General features: G+C 40.8%; 1 protein-coding gene across 3 annotated transcripts in view; it reads left to right on the top strand.

Annotated features, from left to right (window-relative positions):
- SNX19 (sorting nexin 19) overlaps positions 1–25,137 on the top strand; it is a 39,457-nt gene that overhangs the window by 3,880 nt on the left and 10,440 nt on the right. For all 3 annotated transcript variants that reach the window (XR_006193506.1, XM_042904529.1, XM_042904528.1), the window contains exons 2-8: positions 50–188; positions 1,437–1,537; positions 1,654–1,773; positions 3,684–3,814; positions 5,063–5,159; positions 5,888–6,068; positions 8,572–8,701. Coding sequence is in view for 2 of the 3 variants with exons in the window: in XM_042904529.1 (XP_042760463.1) it covers positions 50–188; positions 1,437–1,537; positions 1,654–1,773; positions 3,684–3,814; positions 5,063–5,159; positions 5,888–6,068; positions 8,572–8,701 (899 nt within the window). In the remaining variant the exon portion in view is untranslated. The remainder of the gene's footprint in view (positions 1–49; positions 189–1,436; positions 1,538–1,653; positions 1,774–3,683; positions 3,815–5,062; positions 5,160–5,887; positions 6,069–8,571; positions 8,702–25,137) is intronic.

Raw genomic sequence — 25,137 nt, 5'->3', positions numbered from 1 at the left:
CTCTGTGGCCAATGAGCTGCTGCACTAAACAAATTTGTTCATTCAACAGTATGAGACAGCTCTGGACGGTGAGAACAGCACTGGCCTGCAGCAGCTGGCCTACCACACTGTGAATCGCCGCTACCGCGAGTTCCTCAATCTGCAGACACGTCTGGAGGAGAAATCAGATCTACGGAAGTTCATCAAAAGTCAGAGTTTCCCCAGGCTGGACTGCCTGCTTGCTTTACATATCTAGCCACCTGATCTGAGAGGCTAGAGGCCTACTAGTTTGTGAGGAGGGATGGTGGAGGAGAACACAGCATCAAGGAGCCTGTGCTTCCCCCATTTGTTTTCAGATGCTTTTTAGTGCAGGATGGCACTGATCACATTGTTTCTGAGGAATTTCTTTGCCACTGAATGCTCTGTTCTGGGGCCTATCTAGTTTAAGCTTAAGAAGCTTTCACATTTGCTCCTGTGTCTGTGAGGTAGCATGAGGCATTAAATTAACTTTTCCAGAGGCATCGATGGATTGCTCTTAAATATTAAAATAGTATCCAGAAATGTTTGCCATCCTTCAAAAATCAGGCTTTTGTGTCTGTGTTGTTTGACACCCATAAGGCGTAGGAACAGTACAAAAAGATAATAAAATTTAAATCTAAATAAAAGCTGGTAAGCAGCTACTTTGTTTAAAAAAAAAAAAATTACTGATGATCACCCAAATAAAGTTTAGGCATAAGTTATGGATTTCAGTTATGTATTTTCTTTCTTAATAACAATAGCTACTACTGAGTTAAACTTGAAAATATATTCCAGTTTCTCTTCTGAGTACTTTACATATATTAGCTCATTTAATTCTAACAGCTTATGGAACAGATATTATCATTATACAGAAAAAAAAAGTCAAAGGAAGATTAAACAACTTGCCTTAGGTCATTCTCACAGTAGGGACTGGAGCAAAACTTTAAACTTGCAGAAGAAAGGGACGTCTGGGTGGCTCAGTCGGTTAAGCATCCGACTTCAGCTCAGGTCATGATCTCGCAGTTTGAGTTCAAGACCTGCGTTGGGCTCTGTGCTGACAGCTCAGAGCCTGGAGCCTGCTTCAGATTCTGTGTCTCCTCTCTCTGCCCCTCCCCTGCTTGCACTCTGTCTCTCTCTCCTCTCTAAATAAACATTTAAAAAACTAAAATAAATAAACTTGAAAAAAATTTAACTTGGGCAACTGGAGTTCAGAGCCTTCATCTATAACCATTGTAGTGTATGGCCTCATATACCTTAGTACGAGAGTAGATTGTAAGTATTATTTCCTTAAGATATATTTGGAACTCCTGAAATTAAAAAAATCCTAGGAATGTATTCAGTAGTTCTGTTTTCCTTACATATATGATATGTTTTATATGGAATACCTCAGTAAGTGTTAAGTGAATGAGTTTGTGTTTTTGTTTTTTGTTTTTTTTAAGACGTAAAGGGTCCTAAAAAGCTCTTTCCAGATCTTCCATTTGGAAACATGGATAGTGACAGAGTAGAAGCCCGTAAGAGCCTCCTGGAATCCTTTCTAAAGGTCAGTATCCTTCTGTTTTGGTTGTGCTCTCATTCTGATTACCAGATACCCAAGCCAAGCTGGAGAGACCTGGGGACAGGAATTTCTCTTTGAAGTCTTTCTTGTGTCTTTTGCAGCAACTCTGTGCCATTCCAGAGATCGCTAACAGTGAGGAGATACAGGAGTTCCTTGCTCTGAACACAGATGCTCGTATTGCCTTTGTCAAGAAACCATTCATGGTGTCCAGAATAGACAAGGTACCTGCAGGGCCACTGTGCTCAGCTTTAGTGTCCCATCAGAGCATAGGCAGGGACTAAAAAATAAAGGAGATTGGGGATGGGGAGAGACAGCAGAAAGGAGTCAGTAGAACGTGGACTAGAATTTTCAAGACCTCTTGCAAATATTGCTTGGATCATCACCTTCCTGAATTACAGTAAGCAACTATGAGGATACACTCACCCTGACACTATACATGTACACATATCTCCTGGGGGATATTATGACATTGTTATTCTAGTGGAAGGAGGTAAGGATAGATCTGTACCTCCATAAATAGGTGAGGTCAGAAAAGTCTTTTCTGGAGGAGATCATTCTTGGTATTGGTCACTCAAGTAAAAGAGCCCCAAGACCACACACTCAGCTGGACTTAGACTGGTGTGGTGATTCTCTGCTAGGGAACAGAGAGTGGAGAGAATTGTACTTTCAAGAGGGGATCTCAGAGCCTTTGGAGATGGTAGGAGAAGGATATTTCTGTAGTACATTATATCCTATAAATAGTGATTACCAGCTGATTTTAGAGTCCCCAGGGCACAAGTCTGAGACTTATGTTTATCAAAAGATGGGATATGTTTTAAAAGGTTAGAAAACACTGACTCATTAGCAGAAGGTGGGGCATCACTCTAGACTTAAGAGGATAAAATGTTAAAGTGGAATTTCATGTGGTAGAAATTAGGAGAAATTCACTGCTGTGAGGAAAAACCTGCAAACTGGAAAGGGATGAATGAGGTAGAATCCCCAAAGTTCCATGCAGATGTGTCCATCCACACAGATGTGTTCACTCACTGACTCACCATCCAGTTACTGCTTGCCTCCTCAAAGCCATGAATAGTATTAGCTGCTGGTGACACAACAATGACAAAGCAGATAAAGACCCTCCCCAGAGATCTACAATTTTGTGAGCCTTGAGAGCAAGGTGCCATTATCTATTCATACTGTCCTCTGTGTTCTTTCCTTGGTTTGTTATGCCCTATGCTTTACTGTAGTCTTAGCCACTCCAGCCTTGTCTCAGCTGTGCTAGCTGTGCTCCTTATAGAGGATGAACACAGGCATGAATTCAGGAAGGCATGACACTACTCTTAGCCAGCAGTGTTAATTAGCAAGGAGCACCAAAGGAAAAGTAAAGATTTCTTTTCATTTCTTGAGTATTGTAGGGTTTCATTTGTTTGTGCATTTTCCTTTTTAGCAAATATCTATATGCCATTTTCCCATTCTGAGAAATACAGACAACTCTTACTCTTCAGTGAGGATTGCTTTATTTGGTCTTTATGACCAAATATTTGGTGTTTATGAGTAGAAAAGTTGATATCAACTCAAGATTCCTTAATTTTGACATGAGTGATTTTTGTTATTCTTTCTGTAAAGAAGAGAAATTGTTTGAATTAACTGGAAAAACCAGTTCTTTACTCTGTGAATTACTCTGAGCATGTTAATATGTATGCTACCAGACTGCATTTCTTATTTGATAATCTTTACTCTTTCTTTTTTCCATATATCCCTGCCTATGTTACTTCCATTTATTTACATCTTGGTGAAAGTATTATTGATTTACAAACTAAAAATTATTCCTTTATATACAAGGAAAGAAATTGAGAAATGAAAAGTATTTCACCAGCCTGTAGAACTCTCAAGGTTTTTATTTATCTCATTGTTTGTTTTGACTTATTTTCCCATGGTATTGTTTGTCTTAACTCTGTGAGGAAGAAGATTTTTATGGCCATAGAGAAAAGGGAGAATAGTTGACAGTAAATCTGCCTGATACCTGACTGTGCTGATGAGTAAGACTCCACTAGCTAGCCTAGCTATCTGCGCATCCTAATTGCATAAAGCAGCGTGAGACAACTGCTCATTTGGTGGTTCCTGTCTGACCCTGCACCTCTGACCCCTGCAGATGGTGGTGAGTGCTATCGTGGACACCTTGAAGACAGCATTTCCTCGCTCTGAACCCCAGAGTCCCACAGAAGAGCTGAGTGAGGCCGAGACAGAAAGCAAGCCCCAGACAGAAGGCAAGAAGACTAGCAAGTGAGAAACCCTTCAGTTATCCAGGGACCCTTTCCAGTTCTCAAGTTGATTGCCAGTCTTCAGCCAAATCCCATCTCCACTTTCAATCCCTAGGAGAGAGGAGATGGGTAACACATACCAGTTATTATACAAAACCAGGCTCCACCAACCTAAAGGAGCCTAAGATCCAGCATAGGCATCCCTGATGAATGTTTGTCTCGCCATAGGATCCCAGGACTTAAACTGATCAGGAATTTTTAATTAGAAGGAAAACTCTAGAATAGAGATAGTGTCCTTTTCTATTTTCCTGTAAAATTGAGATGTTTCTTTTCTATGAAGAATTAAGGCTGATAACTGATCTCTGTTTGCCATCGTTTCTGCGACTCTTAGCTCCAAAGATGCATATACTAGCAATAAACAGGAAGGGGCCAGCTATTGTTTCCTGCACTAGGGTCCCAAATATACCCTTTCAAAGCCAACATGTGGAAGGGAATGGCACCACTCTTAACCTTTAGTGCAAATTTCATATCTGTATCTGGGCCATTATGAAGAGACAGAGAGAAAGACTGAGAGAGAGAGAGAGATAAGGTGTGTTTATGTGTGTGTTGGAGTGGGGAGAGGGAAGGATAGAGTTTGTATGTTTATGTCTGTACGTCTGACTGTCTTTGTGTACATGTGGGCATGTACCAGCAATAACACTCATAATTTTTAGCCTTTTTTTTTTTTTTTTTTTTTTTTTACCGAGCCCGTATTTTGAAAGGTGACCATGATATCTGTGCTTATAAGATCCTTGAAACATTGAGGTTAGCACTTGTGGTCCCTCCCCTGGTTTTATTTGGAATACAAGGAGAATAAATGGATGTGCAAATAGGGTACCAACAGTAACAACTAAAGCCTTGGTTTATTCCACACGTCTCTTTAATCTTTGACAAATTTTTAATGAGAATATAGTATATGCTAGCCATTCTTCTAGCTTATGGGAATACAGCCATGATAGACTGGTCCCTGTTTTACATTAGCAAAAGCCCTTTCACAAATGCGTTGTGCACATAGCTTAGTGCAGTGGTTGCACTATGTATTGAGAATTGCCTGACTATCTGTCACTTGGGGAATTTCAGGGCCAGGTCTCTCCTGGCAACTCTGACCACAGTAAGATCCCTAGAATAAGTATGAGTGTTCTTGTTTTAAGGTATTAATACTTGTCAGTCCTTCATATAGGAATCAAAATCATGCATTACATTCTGTTTCTGCTCGTTGTGTCAATACCAGGTCCAGGCTGAGGTTCTCATCCAGTAAGATTGCTCCAGCACTGAATATAACTGAAGCACCTGAGAAGATTCTCTATTGTTTCCAGGAAGGCAGTGTGGTAAGATAACCAGATGACTCCTGGAATTAATCACTGGGAGGTTGACCCTGCAGTTATAGACAATTGAGACATTCTCTAAAGTTAGGAGGGATGTAGGTGCCTTGCTGAAGGACCTAACCAGCATCTGTGTCTCTAACTTTTATTCTTTTTTTTTTTAAGTTTTTTTTTTTAATGTTTATTTCTTTTTGAGACAGAGAGAGACAGAGTGTGAGCTGGGGAAGGGGCAAAGAGAGAGGGAGACACAGAATCTGAAGCAGGCTCCAGGCTCTGAGCACAGAGCCTGATGCAGGGCTTGAACTCATGAACCACGAGATCATGACCTGAGCTGAAGTCGGATGCTTAACCAACTGAGCCACCCGGGCACCCCTCTAACTTTTATTCTAAAAGTATTTTCTCTGGGTAGTTTGTAATTCCTACTGGCTCTGGGTCAGCAGTTTGACTTCTCAAGCACCATGGGTTTGGAATAAAAGGTGGCAGAATGAGAAGGAAAGCCAGTTCCTGGAAAAGAATAGATGACCCAAATGTGTTTGCAGCAAGTGCAAATACAAAGGCATTGTTTGACTTGCAGTTTTGGTAGAAGCTAAAGACTTTCCTGAGGTAGTCACAGAGTCATTTGGGTTCTGTACTCATGATACTTTTGCAGAGAAGGAACAGGGAAACTCAAGTGCCACAGTTGCTCTCGTATATTCCTCATACTTTATGTGATGTGCCACTGGCTCTTTCCTCAGGAGTCAGAGATCCTATCCATGTCTGGGATGGAGTCCTTTATTGAAAAACAGACAAAGTTACTAGAAATGCAGCCAGCAGAAGTCCCAGAAAAAGACCGTGAACAAATCCCCAAAGGTTGTGTGGATGGTTACTTGTCAGATCCAGCCGTGCCAGCCCAAGACCTCAGCACCAGTGATCCGGGTAAGCGACAGGGTCCCTGCTCCTACAGAGAAGGGAGCCATGGTATAATATACTTGGGACTTGTGACAGTTGGGATTTGTCCATTTAATTTCTCTTCTGTTTAGCTAAGCAAACCATGTGTTAAAAACCAGTGCTTGAGGTGCTCTGCCGAGCCTGGCATACAAAGAAGAATCCGACACAGTCCCCAGAGCTGAGTCAAACAGGGGAACAGGGCACAAAAACAGGGAGCTCTGATCCAGCAAGATGAGATCCATGCTTATCATATCATTATCTTATGTATGTTATTTATGGCATGCTTTGGCATCTTTGGACTACTCCCTTTATCTGCAAAACTTCCTTCCTTCATGTCTGTGGTCCCCCTCTCCTGGTTTTCTTTCTGCCTCTCATGTAGTTAGTCTCTTAGTCCCATTTGTTGGTTCTCTTACTAGCCTTCCAGAGCTTTATTTTTGGCTCTCTATTCTTACTCTGCATGGTCCCCCTGAGTGATCTCATTTGTACTATTGATTTCAAATCTAACACATGTGCTGATGATGCCTAAATGTTGGATGTTGTCTTTCCACTTGCCTACTAGAAATCTTCACTTAGATATAGCACAGGGCAGCTGAAGTGCAACCTGTGTGAAATGGAATTCTTCCTCTCCCTGGAGCTTTTCCTTCTGTTTTATTTACTGCCATGGCAAGTGATACCACCCAGTGCCCCACCATAGAGCAGGAAAGAAGAGGTGAGGATAGGGCAGGTTTGCTTCCTAGAAAAAGTGCAGATGTTTTCTACATGGGCAAAAATGGGAGCCCAGGATATTAGTATGTTTGCTGAGCTACAATTTATAAAAAAGGTTTTCAGTTCCACCAAGACAAAGTTTCCCACAAAGTCTCTTCAAGAAGAGATCACAAAATCTTTAGTTCAGAAGGAAAAAAAAAACAAAAAAGCCTATTTCAACATTGTTTCTTGGATGTCCATGAATAGTCACTTGACCTCACTCTATGGGACCTCTGCTTAACCGTGAGGAAGAAAAAATGAAATTTACAACCCCACCTCTTCACACATGTCTCACTGGGTAAGTAAATAAAGTGTTATAATGCAAAAGCATCAGAACTGTAAGAAAGATGAAATGGGTAAAACAGTATAAACAACCAAAATCAAGGCTGTAAATTTTCAACATCATAACTCTAAAGATATAGTTTATGCCTGAGCTTTTCTTTTAGCCTTAAGAAACTCAAAATTCTCACATGAGAGGAAATTCACCATTTTGTTCCAGAGGACTTGGTGCCTTGTTTTCCTTTTTCTTATATTTTCTGCTATGACTAACTGTCACCACATGGTGGCAGCTCTAGGTAAACACTAAATCTGAGAAAATAGAATTGAGAAGGGTGACAGATGATCAGAATGATGCTGTTTCCCAAGGACCTAAATATCCTGTCTTTGAGCAAATGACTGGAAAGTAAACATACAAGTTCTAATTTCCCCTTGAAATGCAGTGCAGAAAAAATATATATATTGGGTGGGATTAAGAAAAAAGTAGAATTCAGTTCTAACAGATTCATCTAAATCTGAAGTCATTAATGTTCTAAAGAACCCTTTAGGGAGAAGAGCTTGGGCAAACTGGCCCAGACAATACCTATTTGTCCTAGACCAACAAAATTATTGTTGATGATTAATTGTAATATTAATCACAGCAATAGCATCAGATTGCTGAGATTCATTCATTCATTCATTCATTCATTCATTCATATATTCCTAGGGATGTCTCTTGGGAGGCAAATCACAGATGACATGGGACCCCTGAACAGGGTTAGAGAACAGATGCTTCCATCCATGAAATACATCTGTTCAAGAGACTTCAGCTTAGCACGGATGTGAACTCATTTGTGGTCCGCTTTCCAGTCTTTGAAATAGGAAAGAAATCAATAATTGTCATGGCCTATTTTACCAAAGGTATAGTGCTCTTTCTAGAACTGCATGTTATCTCAGAACCAAACTGAAGCCTCCTGGATCCCAACCCAACAGCTCTGTGTAATGGAGACGCTTTCAAAGCAACTTGTTTACAGGAGAATGAATCCTAAATCTTTCCCCAGATCTGCTGCCCACAACATTTCCATGATGCTTTGTGGAGGCCAGTGGAATATAAGGATGGAAGAGACTGGGCCTTGCCAATTCCAGTTAGTCACTAGTTGGGAGCAATTACTTGGAACAGAATGTATTCAGCTCCCTGGAGAGAATACAGAAGAAACAGAAGCTAGGTGGGAAAAATATTTATATGCAAAATCTTTTAGAAAGGCAAACAATATTTACTGAGTGACTGAGGAACATAAACAAAAGAATTATAAAGAAATACAGAGCCTATCACTGAACTTCTTAGATATAAAGTAAACATCTCTTGATTTGAGTAAAGAAGAATTACAGAAATACAAGATGATTGATATAAAGGTGAAGATCCAGTTCATTGAAATATGTTCCACCTGAATGGGTCTCTTCTCAGTTACTTTTGATGCCTTTCATTCCCCAGGAACAGAGACAGAGCTAGCTGACACAGCCCTGGATCTGCTCCTCTTGCTGCTAATGGAACAGTGGAGATGGCTGTGTACAGAAAACATGCAAAAAGTTCTTCGTCTTGTCTTTGGGACCCTAATTCAGAGGTAAGACTGCAGAGTTCTCTATCGTATTAGAGTCTCAAGTTGGACAGGGCTTGGGTGTGAATTCTGAATTCTGCACTGGAGAGGGAAAGTGTCGAGTCCAGGAAACCTGTGGCCATAACGGAAGACAGAGACTCTGTTGCAGGGGTACAGGGATGAAGACTGCCTGAAGTGTACCAAAAGGCTTGTATTAATCACCTCATTGTCTAAAGAGTGAATGGGTCTGCTTCTATAGGACTTCTGGCATAATCCACCGAGTTACAGACATTGCCTGTGATCTTAAAATACTTCAGCTCTTACTACTGGGGGATCCATTCTCCACCCAGTTAAACCCCAAGCCCTACACTGTTCACCTTGTTACAGTGAACATTTCACTGACAGTATGTATTCACTGTGATGATAAATAATGAGAAAGACAAGGCGAAAACAGATCAGTGCTCTGAAAATAAAGATTGTTTTCTCCAAAAGGTGTGTAAATAGTCAACAACTGAGCAAGTACTTCCACAGGATGGTAAGGAATAGAAGTATACTTGGACTTAAAATGTGGATTGTGATCCCAACACCACTTATATCTCTTAAAAGATCTGTGAAAAGATGTATTCTGTGGAACTTTTTGTGGTATCCTCTCCCACCTTCCCCAGAACTGAGGAGCCCTCTTGTCTACCCTTAGAGTTGTGATCATAATACTGATCACACAGCGTATTAGAGAAATAATGTTCTTTCCCTAAACTAGTGGTCCTCAAGTGAGGGCCAGTTTTCTCCCAGGGGTAGTTGGCAATATCAGGAGACATTTTGAGTTGTCACAACTGGGAAGGGAGATAGGAGACTATTTAATCTAGTGGGTAGAGGCCAGGGATGCTATTACACTACACAGGACAGCACTCTCCCCACTCCCAATGCCCCAAACAACACTGAATCATCCTACCCAAAATAACAGTAGTGCAGAGGTTAAGAAACCATGTTCTAGACTACCAGTTCTTTAGGGAGTACACCTGACTTTATATCCCCAGCAACTTACACAGGACCCAGGACATAGAAGATGCTCACTAAATGCCAAATCAAAGATAAACATTTCCTTTCTCATCACCTTCATACTTGAAAGCAGAGTCTGTCTGTGTTGTTTTCAGTCACTTGTGGATGTTGTTAATTGAGCCTTTGTTTCTCTTCTTCCTCTGTTAAGCTTTCCCTTGCTGATCTTCCAAAATCTTCCAAAACGCTGATCTTTCAAAAAATTGGAAGATCCTAAAACTAGCTAGTATGTGATAATTGATTACCCTCGTCCTTGAAAGCATTTACATGACAAATTGGTTTCAAAACACAAGAAAGTATTCAAAGATAAGGATTCATATATGAAAAAGGTAGGAAGAAGTTTACCTGAAGTGTAAATAACTCAGAATATTAAAGGGCTTGAGCCAGTACCAGATAAGGAGAGAGAAATATATTTGGCGATTATAGGCTGATCACTGAAAAAGTAGTATTTTACATAGTCAGGGTTCTTAGAGATCTAAACCAGGGAGATTAAATACAAGGGAATTTCAAACTTGAGAATTCTAAGCCAGATTGCATTTACCTCAGTGGGCAATGATTATAAATTCTCTCAGGATAGGGAAGAGAGAAGAGTAAAGTGGAGTGGATGGGATGTGCAGAAGTAAATATATTGTGCCCTCTGATCTGAGCAGTTTCTGGGTTTGACTGGTAGACAGTTGTCCAAGCTGTTTGTAGCATTCATCCACTTCACCTTGAAATACTCTTACCTGTCTATCTAGCTGGGAAATTGTTTTGGTCTTACTCCTTAATTCACCAGGCTGATCAGTAGTGAACAAAACAGATAGTCTCTACTTTTCATATTTTGTACAGTTTAATGGGGGTTAGAACAGAGGGCCTTATCCACGATCACAAAGCTAATGCATGGTGGAGCCAGAAATCAAATCCAGAAATTCCAAAGCCCAAGTTCTTATCCACACAATATACTACTACCCTGCTATGATTAATTTCTCTGAGCTTTGGTTTCCTTATCTGGAAAATAGGAATAACAATAGTGTCAATCTCAGGTGCGTAGAAGGTATCCAGTAGATGTTAGGTCTTAATTATTTGCACTTCAGAAAAAGGAAAGGATAAAAAAAAATTCTTTCTCTTTCTAATTCCTCCAGCTGGTGACCCCAGATTTGTTCTACTTTTACGTCTTCAGGTTGCTCTACCCTATACCCATCTCCTGTAGCAACTGCTATCCCCACTGTGCCTGTGTCTCTGAGTTTTGCAGAATAGAGCTCCTAAACAATAAAGGCTTTGTAAGGGGTTTCTAGGTGACTTTGTGCCAATGGGTTCCTTTGTTAAAGTAACAACTAGAGTATTCCCATGTCTGACATCATGAAGCAGACCACCCAGGTATCTTTCCAGCACAGACAAGTGTAGGTTAAGTACAGAATTCAGTAGTATTTTCCAGGTGCTCCTGGTTACATGGGTGGGGAGAGCTGCTAGACTCAAGTAATGCCTTCATGAGAAGAACTTTGAATCAGGCTTGCTCACCTTTTCGTCCCCAGCCCTTGACACTTCTACTAGAACTACACCTCTAGTTAGCTGGATAGATAGCTATCTGGTGAATGAGTATGAGCAAAACCCACATGGAGCTCACACCATAAACAAAATCAGGGAGAGGGCTTACAACTAAATTTCCCTTGACATTCCTTTAACTTTTTCTGTTTTAATGGAGTGGCATCTCTGTTTGTTAAAGGAGGGAAATTCTGGATGTCTTTAGTGAATTTGAATGAAGCCAAGATGAATCTTGTGCAAGAACAGAATTTTGTGGCTAGTTACTTCTGGAAAACTCTTTGTAACTGTGGTCTGTTATCTTTGTTCATCAAAGATTTTTCCAGGCGATGATATTTTGTCCTTATTCACTTGTCTCATATCCCTTCCTATCAAAAAGTTCCCACTTCTATCAAATGTTATTGTTAGGTCCATTTTGTTTTGTGTTAGCTACAGTGGAAATGGGAACATAGCCAGTTGACACCCTTCACACCCTAAGTCTCCACAGACTAGAATTAAGAGTTTCATCCTTCCCTGTTCAAGGCCTTTCATCCTTCCCTAGAAATCATTCCCATCTTTTAAATGATGCACATGGCCCCCTTCTCAAATAGCTGGTGCTGGGTTCACAGTGTTCTTGAAGCGTTTTAAAGGGAGTCAAGGAGTACCTGGGGGGCTGTCAGTTAAGCGTCCGACTTCGGCTCAGGTCATGATCTCATGGTCATGGGTTCGAACCCTGCATCAGGCTCTGTGCTGACAGCTCAGAGCCTGGAGCCTGCTTTGGATTCTGTGTCTCCCCACTCTCTCTCACTCTCTGCCCCTCCCCCATTCATGCTCTGTCTCTCAAGAATGAATAAATGTTTAAATAAATACATACATACATACATACATACATACATACATACATACATAAAATAAAAGATGGGAGTCAAGAGGCAACCATGGATATCTGGGGAAAGAATTACAATTCCCCTTCCAGAAGTTCAAAGTATCTGTGGTCTTACACCAGCAAGTTCCCCTGTGCATGGTAGACAGGGAATAGACAGGGCTTACTTCAGGACTCAAAGTGTAGATACTTTGTAGATAACAATGTAGATAACACAATGTAGATAACATTGTTACCTTCAGCGTATTTAGTGCCCAGCAAACCTTTGTTGAGAGTTTACTTTGTGCAGACACTATACTGAACACACAAGCGCATTATATCATTTAATCCCCTCAAAGCCCTGTAGAACAGCTATGATCCCCGTTTCAAAGATGAGGAAGCTAAGGCTTACAAAGAAGTGTGGTTACTTAATCCAGATCACAGAGCTAATAAGTATACCACAGGCAGAATCTGAACCCATGTTTGTCTAATTTTCAGCTTAATGACTTTATCTTTTCTGATCAGTTTTGTTCTGGGATTTGAAGGGATTAAAAACCAACAAAATTGGGGCGCCTGGGTGGCGCAGTCGGTTAAGCGTCCAATTTCAGCCAGGTCACGATCTCGCGGTCCGTGAGTTCGAGCCCCGCGTCAGGCTCTGGGCTGATGGCTCGGAGCCTGGAGCCTGTTTCCGATTCTGTGTCTCCCTCTCTCTCTGCCCCTCCCCCGTTCATGCTCTGTCGCTCTCTGTCCCAAAAATAAAAATAAAAAATGTTGAAAAAAAAAAATTAAAAAAAAAAAAAAAAAAAAAAAAAAAAACAACAAAATTATTTTGCCTCAGAGTAGTCTACGTTCCCCAAGAGGAAATTTTCAGTCATTTTGTAAAATCCAAACCACATTTCCCTATATGCACATTCTCATGTAACACAAAGGGCCCTGCAGCATCCTAATCCTAAGGTCATCCCATGTTACATGTCCCCTGAACGGCTTACGCTTCTTTTTATTTTTAAGATGCAGTTTATACAGTGCTACATTCTTGGGCTTTATTTGCTTTGGTAAGCAAATAAGTTGGAATTTGATATCCCCCCCAAAGCTACAGCACCTCCCCCACCTCCCCACCACTCCACATACCTTTGTTACTATTACAAGAGGTACAGTGTGGTCCCTGCCTGCTTCAGTGTTGGCCTCTCTGAGACTGTCCCCAGGAAGCACCATGGCTGTTCAGTCTCTGAAACCATAAGTATCTGAGCTGTATCCTTTTGCAGCATACTTGGGCTGTCTTTAGTTCTGCACTTTAAAGGTAGTTGGTATTGATGGCACTGATAGCTATTGCCACTTCTCTAGTCATCGTGAACACACTGCAGTTCAGGCATCAGGGACAGAACTGCCATCTAGATTTACATTCATTACCTTAAAATGTCATAATTTTCCAGCCGCCAGCATTATCATCTCTAAGAAAATAAGTTAGCTTCTGCTTTCAACTTTGTTTACTCCCCTTGCTCCCTTAAAAGATCTATATACGTAACTGCCTTGGATGCCAAGGACTCCTGCCAAATCATGAACAGTCACTCCCTCAGTCTCTCTCTAGCCTGCAAAAAAAAAAAAAGGAGAGTAAATTCAACCTCATGACCCCTCCTTCTAAGCCAGGGTTGGAAGAGTTCTGGTCTGAGCCAGGCTTCATAAATCTCCCTTGATTGTTGATGTTGTTGATGGTGTGGAGAGAGTGGGGGAAGGGAGCTAAAGAGAAGTTAGATGCCCAAAAAAGGCATTGTTAAGTCAAAGGGAAGTCTTGCACGCATGCGCGCCTGACCTCGTATGTCAGCTTCCGTGCTGGGAACATCCAATTATGTAAGAAGGAGCACTCCTTGTTTGGAATTAGAGACAAAGGGAGGGGAAGAGGAGTGGGGGTAGCAGTCTAAGCCAAGAAGTGAATCCAGCTTGTGCAGACTGCTCATGTCCGAAAACAGAAGAAACTTAACAGTATCCCTGCATGCATCAGAATCAGGGTTAAGAAATTGGACAAGTACTCAGATATGACTAGGCTGGAGGGAAAGAGGAGAGATGTACTGTGCTCCATTGATGGTAGAAGGTTTGGGGCAGGAAGACCCAGCCAAGGTAAGGGGTGAGATTATTATGGAGTCCTGATGTAGAGCAAAGGAATGAGAAGAAGCTGGACTGGTTCCCTGCTTGGATGCCCAGAGCAGTGATCTGATAAAAATATGAGGCAGGCTAGCAGTAGAGTACACGAATGCCACGTCTCGTGGCTCTGCCCTCCCCATGGCCCCGAAGATGGCATCAGACTCTGTGTCAAAAGGGCAGCAGACACATTCTTGGCATCTACATCAGGATTTCTTAAAGAGTGAGTGAGTGAATGTGTTTGTGTGTGTATGTTGAGGGGCACGTGGGAATGGAATAGTGTGGTAAAAAGAGTAGGGAAAAGGGAAGAAGGTTCTGTGATCTGTGGGCAAAGAGACTAGTTAAGTATGTTAAGTCAGGAATTATATGGAGATGAAGAAGAAAAGAAAGAATGTGTCAGGTTTAAGGAGTCCAACAAGCAGTGCACTTGAAAATTAAATGGATGAAAAAATTAAATGGCAGGCACTGGACTTTATGCCAGGCCATGGACTCATTTTCTTAGAAAAGCAATATCTATAGATTATCTCCAGGGAAAATCAGAAGGTGTATGGGGAGAGAGTAGGGGAGCATTGGAGAGGCTGTGCTGCCAGGCAAGAATGTGCATTTTCCAGAAAGAGAATTATGAATGGCTGACCGTGTACTCTTTTGCCTCCACTAATTCTCTTAGGTCACTCCAGAGTCTTAGGTGCTCTCTAAGAGGAATCTATTCAAGGGCCTCTTTCTCGGTGGGCATGTCTAGGTAGCAGATGGATAAAGGGTCTTTCTGACATTGGTTATGTCTTAAGGGGGGAACATCAGGCCTGCCACCAAAGGGTACAAGTAAGTACAACAGGAAAGGAGCTAACATTTGTTAAATACTAACTATACCAGGTAAGCAGCCATGTACTTCAGGTACTAATGTGCAGTGCAGTTCTGTGAAATAGACATATATTTACACATTTTACAAGTGAGGAAAATGATATTTGGGTTAAATAACCTTCCAGAATTATAGAGCTAGTAAGTATCACACCCAGGATTCCACTTCAGTCATCCTGGCCTCAAAGCCTATGAAATTGCTGCTGCTCCATACTGCCTCCCAACTCTGCAAGCTTCCTCACCAAGGCGTGACCACTAGAATTGACCTTGCAAGTTCCTATGCCTTATTTCCATCTAATCTCTCTTGCTTTCCATCTGACTAGACTGAGGGACACATGCACATGATGGTAGTATATAAATTCATTTCCATCTGCATATTTCTGATTTTATTTTTAAAACACTCCTGGATCAGAGATTGCATAGTTTCCCTTAGGGTCCCTGTTCTATATCCTATTCCCAGTCAGAAAAAGATTTTCAGAGTTAAGATTCAGAGTTTCTCAAGAAACGCAAATTACAGCTTTCTCCTTTGCTCCATAAACTTCTCTTTTGATTCAGCTTTGGTGCCTTGTGGTTTCTTACACTTGATCTCTTTCTACACACAATTTCTGTAGAAAATAGCATACTTTTGTAAGAGCCCCAGATATAAAATTATCTCAGACTAAGTCTTCAAATTTTCCTATCAGATTATTTTCTGGACCTCTCATTATTGACTCAGGCAGTTTTTAGAGTTGCTGAAAATAATTTTTTGCACTGATGGCTTTGGATTAGGTTGTATTGTGCTTCCTTGGGGAAAAGGAACATCGTTTGTCTTACGCTTCTTCCACTAGACCTTGACAAAGGTCTCAACTTCTATAGATTGTGCCAGGATGGGCCACAGCAGTCTCTCCTATTATGAGTGGCCTCCCTGTCAGATTTCTTAGGTGCCACTTACCCTACACCCATCTTAGGATAAAGACTTCATGCCTTTTCTATTATATACCGACAGTTTCTACTTGAATACCCCTTTAAAGTTGTAACAGATAGGTGGTACCTGACTGGCTATGTGCCTATGCCTGTGGGTTTTTGCACTTCTGTATATAAATTCTCATACACTGAAACACAGGCAGAATTGATCATTGCATCAGTTATGAATAAAACAGTATCATGAGGTATTTCAACTTCAAAACCTTCTTTCAAGGCACATTACTTGTATCTCTTGTCCATCTATAACTACAAATTGGAACCCAGGGCACCTGGGTGGCTCAGTTGGTTAAGCGTCCAACTTCAGCTCAGGTCACGATCTCACGGTTTGTGAGTTCAAGCCCCACATCAGGCTCTGTGCTGATAGCTCAGATCCTGGAGCCTGCTCCAGATTCTGTGTCTCCCTCTCTCTCTGCCCCTCCCCCACTCCTGTTCATTGTCTCTCTCTCCTTGTCTCTCTCTCTCTCTCTCTCTCTCTCTCTCTCTCAAAAATAAATCAACATTTAAAAAAAATTAAAAAAACAAATACGAACCCAAGACAGTTTTGAAGGACAGTTTCAGACTGTCTGTATCCTGAGAGTGGGGACTCTGTCTTATTCATCATTCTGTCATAAGCACCTAGCTATATATGTGGAAAGCACTTAACAAATTTATGTCAAATGAACATCTTCTTACCACTAGTGAGAATTGCAGGGATTCCTCAGTAGTGCTAGGGGACAAGAAACACAAACGTGAACTGAGCCTCTGTTATATCCCTCCCCCACAGCTCTAAGTGAGCAACTTGAATTCCCATAGCCATGGTTGAGCCTGAAAAGAGGGTTTTCCTTTGGGCCTTTCAGGCCTTCTCCTATCCTAGTGGCACTCTCCTTTCCGAAAGAACATAGTGCCCTCTCTGTCCTGGGCCTCCCACTGTAAGACCCATACAGGCTTGACCTCTCTGGAAGCGTCTCCTGCTGTTGTACCTTCTCAGCCCCTTTCCTTCCACACAGGGAAGTAAGAATATGTGCTTTGAAGTCAGACAGATCTGAATTCAAATCCTACTACTTTGTGTCTTACTGCCTGTGTGACTTAGACAAGTCACATAACCTCCCTCTGCCTCAGTTACTCTCCAAATGGAAATAAGAGTTCCTAACTCATGAAGTTAGTTGGAGAATAAGAGATGATAATGAAAGCCTCTTGATGTGAGCCTGGCACAGGGCAGCATCACCCATGACTTCTCACCCATCTTTATAAGGTCCATGTTCCATTTCCTTGGGGATTTTGACTTGCTGGGGCAGTAACATATCTGAGGTAGAGAATATGTTTACATTTCAACATCTTTCTGGAGAGGTCTTTCTACTGTGCTTGCTTTGTGATCTGCAGGGCCTCTTTCTTCATATGATCTATCTATGCACTCCATGCTACCTTACATACTTAAAGTCTCCCCCAGTCATATCCAGAGCAGAACCTCAGAGTTTCTTCAGAACCAGGGGACTGCCCTGTAATGTAGATGCTCCTAACTCTCTTCACTTGCTTTCTAGGAAACTAACTTTATGTTCTTGTTATGGTGACCTCTTTACAAATAATTTTTGAAAAGTCTAAGATTTGATACCTCTGTGCTAGCCCTTCAGATCTGATGTGTGACTGTTTCTACTTTAAGGTCCTTTCAGCCTAAGAGAAGAAATAACCCATATGAAACAATTAGAAATATTGAATAATGTGAGGCCAAATGACACTGGATATAGACTGTAAACATAGTACAAAACAAATTAGGATTCTTGGAGCTAAAGGCTTTATAAAAGAAAGTAAGTGTTTAAAGCTGTATGTGAGATGGGTGTCAGTTAGGTTTAGCATAAAGAATAGTACAGACACTGAACATTTTAAGGAGAAGAGGGGCATTATTTCTACTTTAAATAAAAAGTAAACTTTAAACGTATTTTGAATATCTTCATTCAGTCCCTCTCTCAGAGAGACAGAGACAGATACAGAGGAAGTGTTTGGGTGAGAGAATCTTCATGTGCACAGAAGACAGAAAGATCATTTTGACAAAAACATCTTGGAAAGCCCAGCAAGAAGCTGAGGGAATTAGAGCAGGAATTCTCCCTCTAGGCACCAGGTGGCACTGCAAGTTAAATTGTGCCCATTTGCCTTCTTTGAGGGAGGGTTTATTTTGCAACTACAGGTCCTTGTCTTGGTGGTGATAGGAACAGAAACCATTCCCTGCCTTGCTCCATGATTCAGAAGCTACTTATCTGCCCTCTACTCTGGGCCACTGACTTTTAGATGAGCCCATTTCTTTTATCTTTCACCCTCTCCCCTCTCTCTGATCGGTCTTCAGTGTACACTTGCTTCTCTGAGCAGTATGTACTGCCAGAAGTTGCCCGTTTGAGTGCATGCCACCCCTCAAGGATTCAGTGCTGGAGCTGATTCATCAAGAACAGTTTTAACTCAGAAACCCAGAGTAAACCAGACAGCCTACAGTGATTAAACCAGCTGGACATCTGAAGTTGAAAAAATCTGTTGCTACTCTCTATAAGCTAGTTGGTCCTATACTCAAGGCCTTTTAAGATACCAGAATCCTAGATATATATGTCACTAAGGTAGACATTGTCAATGCTAGATTGCACTGATATTGGGAATCTTATAAACCTCTTAAATGATCAAGGGTATTTCGTTTTGCTTTCAGCCATGGATGGAGATCATTTGTCTCTTTCCTGTTGACTTGGTATTGGAACACAGCCATATGTTAACACTTCAGGTTTGATCTTTACCTCTGTCTTTAGACAGAGACTTCACCAAGTGCCCTGTGGAGGAATAGACCTGTATGGTACTAGAGTAGGGAGGTAGTAGGGGTGACCCGGTGGGAAATACACCTTAGTCTAGTGCTGTAATTATGGCACCGGAGATTTTCTTTGGGGGAATTTAGCCCTTCCTCAGTAAATATATAATCTCTATAACATGGTATGCTTGGTATGGAAATGCAGCTTCAAGGTAAGCCCCTTGACCACCTCCTCCTCTCTCCCCCTTGTTTTCTAACCACAAGTGGTGCCCCCAAAATCCCTACTATGTGGACATCTGGAGTCACCACAGCTCTATTCCATATCCTTAGGATCAGAATGGATAACCTTCTATTTGGAAAGGTTTTAAAATTCAGCCTATAGACAAGAAACTGAAAACAACTACCTTTGGGTTACTCTTCTACCCCTTGTTCTTTTTAGCCTTTTCCAGCTTCCTCCACCCATTTTCACAGTATAATTTGGAACCCTACTATGTCTACTTATTTAAACCCAATCCCTAATTCTCTTCCAGATCATGGCTAAGCATACTTTAACCTGAGATCTAGTAGAAGTTGGGAGCCAGTCGCATCATGTAGAGCACACACTTACCACTTTTCCATCCTTCAGTTCTCCCTCCTTCTTCCTCTCCGATAGTGGTGGGGTTTGCTCAGAGCAGAACCTGGGCATCCTTCTGTGAGGTAAACTCAACCAGGAACAACAGGGGTTTAGCTGTCAAGACAACAGTGAAATTCCTGCCTTCTGCCCTCTTTTGTGCCCTTGCCTTTCTTTCCAGGGCTCCAGTTCTAAGCATTCCTCTCCGTCTCCCTGTCCTTTCCCCTCCATAGACTCAGTATTCTTCTGAATGGGTGACCATTTTAATCAGTCTTCCCTTTCCCTGCCTTCCTGCCTTACGTGCTGAGAAAGAAAGGCTCAGCTGCCTGGTGACTGAGAATGACCCAAGCTTGCTGTTCACATGGGAGTGAGGAAAGAAGGAAAGAGAGATTTTGGATCCTGCAGTCCAGCCCTTGCAGTGAAAGTTGCATTGTTTAGTATTATTGAGGTCTTGCTTTAGGAAGGATTCCAAAATATAATCTTCAAATTACCCATAAGCCCCTGTGGTTTCTCTCCAATCTTCTTAAACACACAGGACAAAAGTGGTTCACTGTTCTAATATTTATATCCCTAAGCCTGCCAGGAGGAGAGTCAGTTTGCAAAAGGGAAAACTAAGGCATGAAATGCAAAGCTCACTCAGGACTTTACCATCATTAACTTTGTGAAGAAGGTAAGGCAAGAATTAGCCCATTTTATTAAGAAGGAAGCCAGAACTCTGGTCATTCAAGTGGTCAAGGCAGGTTCAAAACTGTGGCTTTCTAGTGTTATTTCCAGTCATTATAGCACACTGCTTGTGTGAAGCCTTTGTAGCTATGGCCACTGAATGTGTCTTTTCCATAGAAGAGTATGAGCTAGTTTATACTCAGTATTGCCTTGAAAACTGTGGTGACGGGAATCTCTTGGGCTTGGAGAAAAGACATGGACTGTTCTAGAGACGCTAAGGAGGCTGCTGGTTGTGAGGCAGATGTTCTGCTGCTGCTTTTACATGGATCAAACAAAGAGCACAGGCAATTGTCCAAGAAGCATGACTTTGATTTTGCCTAGCCTTAGAATCTATCAGCTGTGACTTTTCAGGGCTGGATTATGGTGCATTAGCAACATTATATGCGGCTGAGAAAAGTTGATGGGAAGGTCTTCAGAGGTTTACTAGATTTGTGTAACCAACTTTCAAACTGGAATCCTAAGGGTGTCACAATCCTCAAATCTAGAACAAATTTCTAGAGCTCTCCCTTTGCAATTAGTCTCATTTATCCCATGAACACAGAACCCCTCAAGTGTCTTCCTCTCATTCTGTATTTGTTAGAAAGGTAACCTGACCCTTGCTTTTGGTCACTTTTTACCCAGACGTTCTGCTATTTTCTTCTTCTTACTAGTTTCAAATAATGGGCTGGAATCAGTTTGATGCTGCTCCATCCATCAGGGGCAGTTCCCAAAATACAAGTGTGACTCACAGTCCTCTTAACCCCTTTGCTTTTGTTTGACTTTCAGTTTCTTCCATCCTCTGGGCCTATTTGCCAGGAAAAGTGACAAAACATAGACTGCTGGCAGGTGTCTCTCTTCTCTAGGCTTTATAGAGTGTGCCACATACGAAGCATGGCTGACCCAGTCCCTTCCTTCTACCTCTCTTGCCTTCCAGGGGAATACATAACCAGAGGTGAATTGCATGGATTATTCATGTTTTTTTTGTTTGTTTTTGTTTTTGAGAGAGAGCGCACAAGCAGGGGAGGCACAGGGGGAGAGAGAGAGAAAGAAAGAGAAGGAGGGAGAGAATCTTAAGCAGGCTCCATGCCCAGCACAGATCTTGACATGGGGCTTATCTTGCAACCATGAAATCATGACCTGAGCCAAAATCAAGAATCAGACACTTAATTGACTAAGCCACCCAGGCGCCCCTCATGATGAACTCTTAATTCTAGCTCAGCTGACTTACTACCTGGGATACTTACAACATTTACCCTATACCTGGTGTGTTGGAACACAGTTTAATTTTAATGTTAACCTAAATAAAAGATTATTAGGAAAATAAATCTGCCTAATATTTATGTAAATACATATAAAATGCCAAATACAAAGGATTTCTAGATTGTCCACAATTTTTTTAATCTCTTACTGTCTTCTTCCATAAGCATGAATAATGAGGAGCTTACTGTTCTTTTCTACTCTTACTATTCTTTTCCTGCTTTAAGTTTTGGGATATTTGCCTTTTCCAAAGCTTATTTTGAGCAGTGTGCCATGCTTTTAGACCATTGTCCCATAGAGAGCATTAATTCCCTTAGTAACTAACATTTATTGATTACCCTCTGTGCTAGACACTTCATTAAGTGATCAAAATACAAAAAAGACCCCAAATTCCTACCCTACAAAATTTAATATCCAGTTGGAGGTGCAATATTATAAATTAGGAATTAGAGTACAAATTTAGGACTTTAACAAGGACCCTGTAGGTGATTAAGAGAAGTGATAAAGTAATGAACAATGAGAGGCCCAGAGCAGGCTCACAGGAGGATGGCTTCTGAGGCAGGATTGAAACGAGTAGGGAAATGGAGAGCAGACACTGGAGAACAGAGTATTGATGGCAGAGCAGTAAACAGCCTGGTGTATTTATGGTACTCGAAGAAGTCAGGTATGATTAGGAATATATGACGTGCAACGAGAGTGGCCAGATTACATTGAAGAGTCTGATGGGTGCCAACTCATACAGAGCCTTGTGAGCCATTCAGAGAACGTCAAGTTTGTCCCCCATTTGTGGGGAAGCTTCTTACAAAATGTAAACAGGTGATGACATGATTGACTTTGTAACTTAGAAAAATCACCTAAATAGCGCTGCAGAGGATCAGTTGAAGGAGGCAAAGTTAGCACCAGGGAGACAAATTAGGAAAGGGTTGTACTGACAGCAATGAAAGGTGATGAGGAATTGTGATAGAGATGGGAAAGGTTGAAGAATTCGTGAGATGGAGGAGGTAGGATCACCTAGATTTACTAATTGTTTAAATCCTTGGTGTTGCAGGGTCTATGTGGATTCAGAACAGGGAAAAGGAGAAAGAATAACTCTGTTTTCCAGTGTGTAGATTGAGAAGCATGACTGATAGGACAGTATGACATCTTTCCATACAGCACATCTGACTTGTGCTTTAAAAAGTCTGCGGCTGCTCATTAAATCAATAGATTTTTATCTCCTTTTGTGTAAAAATAAGTGATGATATATGAGGAAACATGGACTATATCCCTAGTCATTTTGAGATTTTTAATAGAATACTTAGAGACCCAAGAGCCCAGATTATATTTTCGTCTTTTCTTCTGTCTATAAGTTCTTTTGTCTTTGGAAGACAAAGGGAAATGTGGAATGTATAGCTGGTACAAAGGGAAGATTTTCTAATTTTCTGTTCTTTGGCACATGATACTCACATGGTGGACTCCTGACTATCAAATAGAGCATAACTCAAGGATAATAGAATGTACATGGCAGGAGACCTGTCAATTCAGTGAAGAGCAAGAAGGTAAAAATAAAATTGTTTAGATAAAGCTAACACTGGATATGAGAACAGACAGAGAATGAGATAAGGAATATTACTGTTTTATATGCCATAATAATGAGTTAACTCAAAAATTTAACGCTCAAAGTTACCATGAGAATCGTGGAATAAAATTGATTCAGTATTTGATGGCTTGTTGTATGACTGGCACTATTATAGTAAATGCTGAGGAAGATATCAAAATGAATTCAGTAAGATCCCTTTCCGCAGAACCTTACCGTCTATTCTTTTGGCACCTACAAGAAGCTCAACCAATTTGTGTGGAATAAATGGAATAAACAAACTAAACACAGAATTCCAGTGAGGAAAGAAAAGAATCAAAATCAGATGAAACCAGCTTCGTTAACTGAGATCAGATTCTAGAAGTATGCATATATTTAAAAAGGGGGCAGAAGGGAGGACACACACTGAGTAATGCAAAATAGTAGCAATAGAACTAATAAGAATGTGTCCAGTAAGCTTAAACTCGGGAGTTGAATTTGTGGATAAATGTTAGGGGTAAAGGCTTTAAAAAACAACAACAGGAAAAACAAGAAAAGCAAAGAAAGTAAGTTAAATTGTTTGAAACAGATGCTGTAGTATTCACTGGCTACCTTGAGAAAGCATTTATTCATCTGTTCAACAGTAAATTGGCCTGCTGTATGCTAAGCTGTTTAATTTCTGTTTGTTTGTTATTTTTTTCTTGTCAAGGAAAATGGTTTGACAAGAATTGGACAGACATAATTAAACTAGAAGACTAAAATAGAAATGCAGATAAAAGAGCACTTAACCTATTTTGAAGCTCCCATACCTGACCCAGATGAATTATATTCTGTGGAACTGAACATTTGTATTTATCATTGAAGACCTAAGTTCATTAAGAAAATTGGCATATAGGATGTGGTGGGTTGGAGGTGGACAAATATGTTGCCTTTTAAAAAATGGATACAGGTCATTAACCCTGATATTTACCTCTAGAAATTTCTGAAGCAGATTATTAAATAGATGTTTTGTGAACATGCTTGGAGGGAGAAATGGCGAGCCCCAGAAACCAGTATGCGTTCAGTGGGAACATGCCCTGCCTTATTAGCATAGTTTCTGTCTTTCTTTAGCAGGATTATTAAACCATTAAAATGCATTGGTTAGTAAATTGTAGGTGGATTTCCACAAGCTTTGGCCATATTCTTATAATATCCATGTGGAAAAAATGGGCATATGTGGCCTGAACTATAGTACTTTCAAGTGATTCACGGCTAGTTGAGTTTCTCTAGCCCAAGATATCTATCTAACAAACTGACGGCCTCCTGGAGGGAAATTTTTAGTGATAGAGCATTTTTCTTGTTCTTATCCTGCTCAATTTTTTCATCAGTAAATTTGCAAGTAATTGTAATCTTAGAGGTATAATTAATACTCTGGATGACAAAAATCCAGTTTCAAAAGGTTAGAATAATAGGTCAAAACCAACAAGGTGTATTTAATAGAAATAAATGTTATAAATTAGAATTTAGATTTTAGATTCAAAAATTGCACAAGTACAGAAGGGCAAGACTAGGCTTAACAGAGAAGCATGTGATTTTTTGTTAAAGTACATATGTGGAACTAGGGTCCTAGTTGACTACAAAACTCAGTATGAGTCAGTGCTTTGATGTGTGTGCCCAAAAAGCCAACACAGTCTTTGTATTAATAGAAGTATAGTATATGGATCAAGGAAGGCACTAATCCTCTGCATTCTTTCATTCTTTGCTGGTCAGGGCACATCTGGAGGTTGTGTTTTGTTCTGGGTACTCCATTTTAAGAGAGAATAGAAAGCGGCACACACCCAGAGGTTGGAACCAGGATGAGGAATCGTTCATTTCTCTCCTCCATTCTTTAGACCTTTGTTGAGTGTATTCTGTGTGCTCAACTTTGAGGTTATCAGAATCGTGGATATATAACTTGTAACAGAGACTTAGGGGAGAAATAGCAGTTGAGTTTAAAAATACAAAGTGTTTGTTCAGGAACTCTGCCCATTTTTAATTGGATTACTTAGGTTTTTTTGGTGTAGAGCTGTGTAAGTTCTTTATGTACTTTGGATATTAACCCCTTATTGGATATATCACTTGCAAATATCTTCTCTTATTCAGTGTTGTTTGTCATTTTGTTGATGGTTTCCTTCACTGTGTGCAAAGGCCTTTTTTATTTTGGTGTATTACTGATAGTTTAATTTTGCTTTTATTTCCCTTG

This window comes from Panthera leo, chromosome D1 (assembly GCF_018350215.1).
Source record: "Panthera leo isolate Ple1 chromosome D1, P.leo_Ple1_pat1.1, whole genome shotgun sequence".
Taxonomy (NCBI): domain Eukaryota; kingdom Metazoa; phylum Chordata; class Mammalia; order Carnivora; family Felidae; genus Panthera; species Panthera leo.
The sequence above is the reverse complement of the archived record's forward strand: the minus strand, read 5'-3'. Positions and strand labels throughout refer to the sequence as shown.